This window comes from Gymnoscopelus braueri, assembly GCF_963280865.1.
Source record: "Gymnoscopelus braueri genome assembly, contig: SCAFFOLD_55, whole genome shotgun sequence".
Classification (NCBI taxonomy): Eukaryota; Metazoa; Chordata; class Actinopteri; order Myctophiformes; family Myctophidae; genus Gymnoscopelus; species Gymnoscopelus braueri.
The window spans coordinates 87,551-95,000 of NW_027660884.1; the positions used below are offsets into that span (position 1 = coordinate 87,551).

General features: G+C 41.2%; 1 protein-coding gene across 1 annotated transcript in view; it reads right to left on the reverse strand.

Moving 5' to 3' along the window:
• The window catches only part of wdr91 (WD repeat domain 91), a 45,836-nt gene that overhangs the window by 1,459 nt on the left and 36,927 nt on the right, over positions 1 to 7,450 (reverse strand). Inside the window, exons 14-17 of the mRNA XM_080457493.1 lie at positions 5,280 to 5,388; positions 4,074 to 4,186; positions 1,556 to 1,663; positions 508 to 597 (exon numbers count right to left, since the gene is read on the reverse strand). Coding sequence (XP_080313619.1) covers positions 508 to 597; positions 1,556 to 1,663; positions 4,074 to 4,186; positions 5,280 to 5,388 — 420 coding nt within the window. The remainder of the gene's footprint in view (positions 1 to 507; positions 598 to 1,555; positions 1,664 to 4,073; positions 4,187 to 5,279; positions 5,389 to 7,450) is intronic.

Below are 7,450 nucleotides of genomic sequence, written 5' to 3' on the forward strand. Positions count from 1 at the left end.
CCACCCATAAAACAAACATGGGCAAATTCTCCTTCTATAGCACAGCCACCAAGGTATGGAATAGTCTAACCCCATCCCTCAAAAAATGCAGTTCGCTGGGCTCATTCAAAACAGCCCTAAAAACCCATCTTTCTGGAGGCCGAAAGAGGAGATAGTACCAGTTTCCCTGTAGACAGACGACCCCCCCCCCCCTCCCCTTTTTTTGTATATATTTTTTATTTTTTCATGCTTTTTTTGTACAAGTGGTTTTCCTCTGTATCTTTATGTTGATTTTTGAACTGTTTGGTTGCTACTATATATGTCTATGAAATTAACTCAAGGACCCCAACGGAAACAAGTCCGCAAGGACTTTTTTGGTCGGACCTTTTAGACAAAAGTATTATAAATGTAACTGTGTTGTTTTACATTCTTTTGCCTAATAAAAATGTCAATCAATCAATCAATCAATCAATCAATCAATGTGTGTGTGCGTGTGCGTGTGTGTGTGTGTGTGTGTGTGGTAGGTACCTGGTAAATGACTCCTCCAGTGTTAGAGCAGGTCAGAACATGTTGACCTTCAGAGTCGAACGCAAACAGACGGCCTCTAGGAACCTGAACCTGAATAATTAATATGAATATTAATAAGACTTTATAACACTGTATAAACTTCATTCATCTGTTGAATAAAAACACTAAAACCTTACATTATAAACAGTAGAAACTTCATTCAACTCTAAACCCCCCCCCTGAACACTAAACCCCCCCCCCCCCCCTGAACACTAAACCCCTTCCCCCCTGAACTCTAAACCCCTCCCCCTGAACTCTAAACCCCTCCCCCCTGAACACTAAACCCCTCCCCCCTGAACACTAAACCCCTCCCCCCTGAACACTAAACCCCTCCCCCCTGAACACTAAACCCCTCCCCCTGAACACTAAACCCCTCCCCCCTGAACACTAAACCCCTCCCCCCTGAACACTAAACCCCTACCCCCACTGAACACTAAACCCCTCCCCCCTGAACACTAAACCCCTCCCCCCTGAACACTAAACCCCTCCCCCCTGAACACTAAACCCCTACCCCCTGAACACTAAACCCCTCCCCCCTGAACACTAAACCCCTCCCCCCTGAACACTAAACCCCTACCCCTGAACACTAAACCCCTACCCCCTGAACACTAAACCCCTCCCCCCCTGAACACTAAACCCCTCCCCCCTGAACACTAAACCCCTCCCGCCCTGAACACTAAACCCCTCCCCCTGAACACTAAACCCCTCCCCCCTGAACACTAAACCCCTCCCCCCTGAACACTAAACCCCTCCCCCCCTGAACACTAAACCCCTCCCCCCCTGAACACTAAACCCCTCCCCCCTGAACACTAAACCCCTCCCCCCTGAACACTAAACCCCTCCCCCCTGAACACGGGCCAAATGTGTTCATATCCACGCTGGACAAAGCCGGATACTTTACCACTGAGACACCTGAGAGCTCAGTAAATGAATAAATAAATGTATAATACAATAAATAAGTACCCGTTTATATCCAGAGTATAACATAAGTAATAATATAAATAAGAACCTGTTTATATCCGCTGTATCCTGACAGAACGAAGGGTCCTGAAGCATCCTGAGGTAATTCCTGTTCTGACTGCTTCACCCCACAGCGATGGATGTTCCACTGGACAAACTGACCCCACACACACACACACACACACACACACACACACACACACACACACACACACACACACACACACACACACACACACACACACACACACACACACACACACACACACACACACACACACACACACACACACACACATTATCAGACACTCTTAATCCAGAGTGATTTACAGTAAACATGAGGTAATACATTAAATGCATAGAGATAGTAATCTAGGATCATAAATGCATAGAGATAGTAATCTAGGATCATAAATGCATAGAGATAGTAATCTAGGATCATAAATGCATAGAGATAGTAATCTAGGATCATAAATGCATAGAAATAGTAATCTAGGATCATAGGTAAACCAAGAACCCATCATCAGTCTCTAAACAATATAATATCAATAAATTATCTGTACATTGAAACTATACAACCTATAGAATACCAGATCTACAAATGATCCTGGTATCTGTCTACATAACATGTTATCTAAATGACAGGTGCTACAGGCTGAGTTAGTCTTCAGATTACACACCAACACATATAAAACATCACAAAATACTACAAACTAATGTAAAACAAATACAATACTTAGTTTAAGCCAAACTACTATAAAGTCTAATACCTAACCATTAGAATATCTAAAGCCTATTTTTACATATCTAAGAGTCACTGCCCATCTTTCGCCGCAGGCTGAAAACCCACCTCTTCAGGAAACACTACCCTTCCTCTCTGCCTGGCCTACTTGTTGTCAATTAGTTGTACGAGTTTTAATGGATCTTGTTTATTTGATACTCTTATTAGTTTTAGCTCTTGCTCATTTGATGTTCCTATTTGTCTGTCTAAGGAAAGTAGGTAGCTGATATATTGCACTTTTACCTCAGCACTAGGTATACTCTTAGTTGCTCGTTTTAGAAGAAAATGCACTTCAGACTTCTGGTGATTAGTAGTTTTCTTGCCTCTCTATGTTGAATGCACTTATTGTAAGTCGCTTTGGATAAAAGTGTCTGCTAAATGACTGTAATGTAATGTAATGTAAGTGTTTGAGGCTTTGTTAACCATTGTTTTAGTTGTTTTAAAGGAAAACAGGGTGGAGCCGGGAGACTGTTCCTATTCTTCTGCCTACACGTATGTCATGTCCTAGAATGAGCCAATAGGGGAAGGGGATCAAAACGTCACGTGATTCATTGTTTGGCAAAAACTCGGATGTGTCTCAAAGAATATGATTAATGGCAGAATGAATCGCGGAACGTTTGGAATATCTGTCTGTGCCGTTTTCATTTTTCACAAGATGGGTGGTTGTTGCAATGACCTGCACTACAATACTTCACCTTTATGTTGAGCTATGACGAAATAAACCCACTGAATGTAACAATGTGTGCGTTCTGTAAATCTGTTCTTATGGTGAACGCTGTGCTGTTTCACCGGGTGAAGGAATGGAGGAATAGCCACGCCCCCAAATACCTGTATGGAAGTCTCAAAGAATACTGATTCTAGAGAATCCATAGACCAGGGGTCTTCAACAGGGGGTCCGGGACCCCTAGGGGGTCCTCAGAGTTACTACAGGGGGTCCGCCAAATCTTTGTGTGAAAGGATTTTGTATTTTATCTTAACCACTTGAACCCTAGCATCCCTTTTCTGAGGAGAACTTTAGCTGCGAGGCGTAGCTTGTAGATCTGCTATTTTTGGCAAAGAGGCATAGGTGTAGAGGGAAAAAAGAGCAGACCACGTAAACAAAATAAAATCTGAAACGCAATTTTATATAATGTAGAGGGGGTCCCTGCTTCATCTCTCTCTCAGCTAAGGGGTCCCTGCTTCATCTCTCTCTCAGCTAAGGGGTCCCTGCTTCATCTCTCTCTCAGCTAGGGGGTCCCTGCTTCATCTCTCTCTCAGCTAAGGGGTCCCTGCTTCATCTCTCTCTCAGCTAGGGGGTCCTTGGCCTGAAAACGTTGAAGACCCCTGCCTTAGACCACCTTATTACCCAATACTTAGTACCAACTAAAATAATAATCTGTAGTATTATTATCAGTAATAGTAGTCGTCATATTATCATCATATTATCATCATATTATCATCATATTATCATCATATTATCATCATATTATCGTCATATTATCGTCATATTATCATCATATTATCGTCATATTATCGTCATATTATCATCATATTATCATCATATTATCATCATATTATCAGTAATATTAAGAAAGTAGAGCTGATATATGTCACTTTTACCTCAGCACTAGGTATACTCTTAGCTGCTTGTTTTAGAAGAAAATGCTCTTCAGACTTCTGGAGATAAGTAGTTTTCTTTTCATGTTGAATGCACTTATTGTAAGTCTCTTTGGATAAAAGTGTCTGCTAAATGACTGTAATGTAAATGTAATGTATTAGTAGTAATATTAATAACAGTATCAGGTACCTTTCCATCCTCTCCGACAGTAAAAACTGTGTTTTCGTCTCGGCTGAATTCCACGGTGTAAACCTCTCCGTCGTGAGCGTGCCACGACATGGCACACTCATACCTCTGCATGTCTGTAGAGAATAACATTATCACCACTAGAGGGAGCTAACATCACACTCATACCTCTGCATGTCTGTAGAGAATAACATTATCACCACTAGAGGGAGCTAACATCACACTCATACCTCTGCATGTCTGTAGAGAATAACATTATCACCACTAGAGGGAGCTAACATCACACTCATACCTCTGCATGTCTGTAGAGAATAACATTATCACCACTAGAGGGAGCTCACATCACACTCATACCTCTGCATGTCTGTAGAGAATAACATTATCACCACTAGAGGGAGCTAACATCACACTCATACCTCTGCATGTCTGATAGAATAACATTATAAGTGTTTATCTCAGTAAAAATAAAAGTCTGGTTCATCAGTGACAATAGAGCACCGAAGTCTGACATCATTTACTCATCCTACCTGGGTCACGGTTTATTTCCCCGTTCTGTTTCCCCATAGACGTGTTTAACATCGAGTCAAATAAGAACTGTGTTCCAAAATAAACAAATGACCCGGTGGTTTGACTCTTATGGACATGAAGCATCAACTGACGGTGAGAAAACCATAATGTTACTTCAGCTGAATTAGTTACATTTTCACCAGAAACAGACTCAGTCTGTCATGAGTGACAGACTATCATAAACCATACAGAGCCTCCTCCCTGACAATATATATATATATATATAAACAATACAGAGCCTCCTCCCTGGCAATATCTCTCTCTCTCTCTCTATATATATATATATATATATATATATATATAATATATAAACGATACAGAACCTCCTCCCTGACAATATCGCAGAGACAGTTTGTTTATTTTTGGACCACAATTCTTATATGAGACGATTCTAAGACGACCCAATGTTATTCTATATAGATAAATGACTTTAGGACCCAGGGGATGAACGAGTGACGTCAGGACTTCTGTACTCTATAGAATTACAAAAAGAAACATGAATGCATACATCATCATCAGATTTAAAACTAAAGTAAAAACGATTATATACTTTAACACAATTTAAGATTTGCAAACCCACTCTAGTAGTTAGTAGTGTAACTGTCAGCTAGTAGGTAGTTAGTAGTGTAACTGTCAACTCACCAAACAGCCTGATGACTCCATCAGCTGCTCCAGTCACCAGTAAGTTTCCATTGTGATTGAAAGCTGTGCAATTAACAGCTACTGGCCTGGGCTCTAATGAGAACTGGAGCTGATAGAGAGACATAGAGAGAGAGAGAGAGAGAGAGAGAGAGAGAGAGAGAGAGAGAGAGTGAGAGTGAGAGTGACATTGATTGATTGATTGATGTAGTTTATTTAGAAAGACATGAGAATAGTACATGACAGTACATAACAGTACATGGAAGTACAAATTCACAATACAAGGTCTACTAAACTGGAAACCCTCATTAAGCATTACGCTTGTTTAAGATGAGGACCCCATGCACACAAATCATGATGAAATATAAGAGGCAGGCAGATATACACACTACTATACAGAATGTCATACAATCAGCTTTCAGGTTACTGGTATGACGAGAGAAAAAAAATAATATATATATATACAAAAGAGGAAAATGAAAGAGGGGGGGGGGGGGTAGGGAGGGGTAGGTTAAGACTTAGACAGGGGCCATTTTCGAATTGCAGCCTCCTGAAGGTGTATCTTTAGGGCAGTTTTGAAAGTGAGTAGGGTTTTACACTCCTTTACTCCTTTTGGTAGGGCATTCCACATTTTTGATGAATAGCATGAGAATGAGTTCATACCCTTAGTTGAGACAGACAGACAGACAGACAGACAGACAGACAGACAGACAGACAGACAGACAGAGAGAGAGAGAGAGAGAGAGACAGAGAGAGAGAGAGAGAGAGAGAGAGAGAGAGAGAGAGAGATGTGAATACAAAAGAGGTGGTGCCATGGTTTTGCACTTTTTCTGTTTTTCATGTGTCTATGAGGTTGATAGAACTTCATTAAGCCCCCCGGTGGTGTTTTTATGGTGTTTTATGTCTTCTCTGACTATTTGGAGTTTCTTCCTGGAGGCTGAAACCTTGAGGGTCAAAAGTGCCAATAGAGAAACAGGGGCATTGTGACATCACAATGCCATACCCTCCCCCTCATTATCATAACACAACAGGTGTGGGCATGAGGAGGAGGAGGGACTAGGACAGGTGGGTGGTGCTAAGGTGGTGGAGGAGGTGCTAAGGTGAGAACCAGGTATACTTAATGAACTGGAGGCGTGTCCACATAAAAACAACATTTTACACTTACTGTACACTTTTTTTTTTTTTTGAAAAAAATCCTTACATAATAATAATACCTTATGATCAGGTTTTAAGGTTGAAAAATATCATGGCACCCCATCTTTAAGTATAAAGATCATTCATTGTTGCCGCGGGTTGCATCATCTATTTTCGTAGTGCAACACCCAAGCATTAAAATGACTAGTCTTAGTTCTACTGGATCTCTTCTCCTCTAGTCTTAGTTCTACTGGATCTCTTCTCCTCTAGTCTTAGTTCTACTGGATCTCTTCTCCTCTAGTCTTAGTTCTACTGGATCTCTTCTCCTCTAGTCTTAGTTCTACTGGATCTCTACTCCACTAGTCTTAGTTCTACTGGATCTCTACTCCACTAGTCTTAGTTCTACTGGATCTCTTCTCCTCTAGTCTTAGTTCTACTGGATCTCTTCTCCACTAGTCTTAGTTCTACTTGATATCTTCTCCTCTAGTCTTAGTTCTACTGGATCTCTTCTCCTCTAGTCTTAGTTCTACTGGATCTCTTCTCCTCTAGTCTTAGTTCTACTGGATCTCTACTCCACTAGTCTTAGTTCTACTGGATCTCTACTCCACTAGTCTTAGTTCTACTGGATCTCTTCTCCTCTAGTCTTAGTTCTACTGGATCTCTTCTCCACTAGTCTTAGTTCTACTGGATCTCTTCTCCTCTAGTCTTAGTTCTACTGGATCTCTTCTCCACTAGTCTTAGTTCTACTGGATCTCTTCTCCACTAGTCTTAGTTCTACTGGATCTCTTCTCCACTAGTCTTAGTTCTACTGGATCTCTTCTCCACTAGTCTTAGTTCTACTGGATCTCTTCTCCTCTAGTCTTAGTTCTACTGGATCTCTTCTCCACTAGTCTTAGTTCTACTGGATCTCTTCTCCACTAGTCTTAGTTCTACTGGATCTCTACTCCAATAGTCTTAGTTCTACTGGATCTCTTCTCCACTAGTCTTAGTTCTACTGGATCTCTTCTCCACTAGTCTTAGTTCTACTGGATCTCTACTCC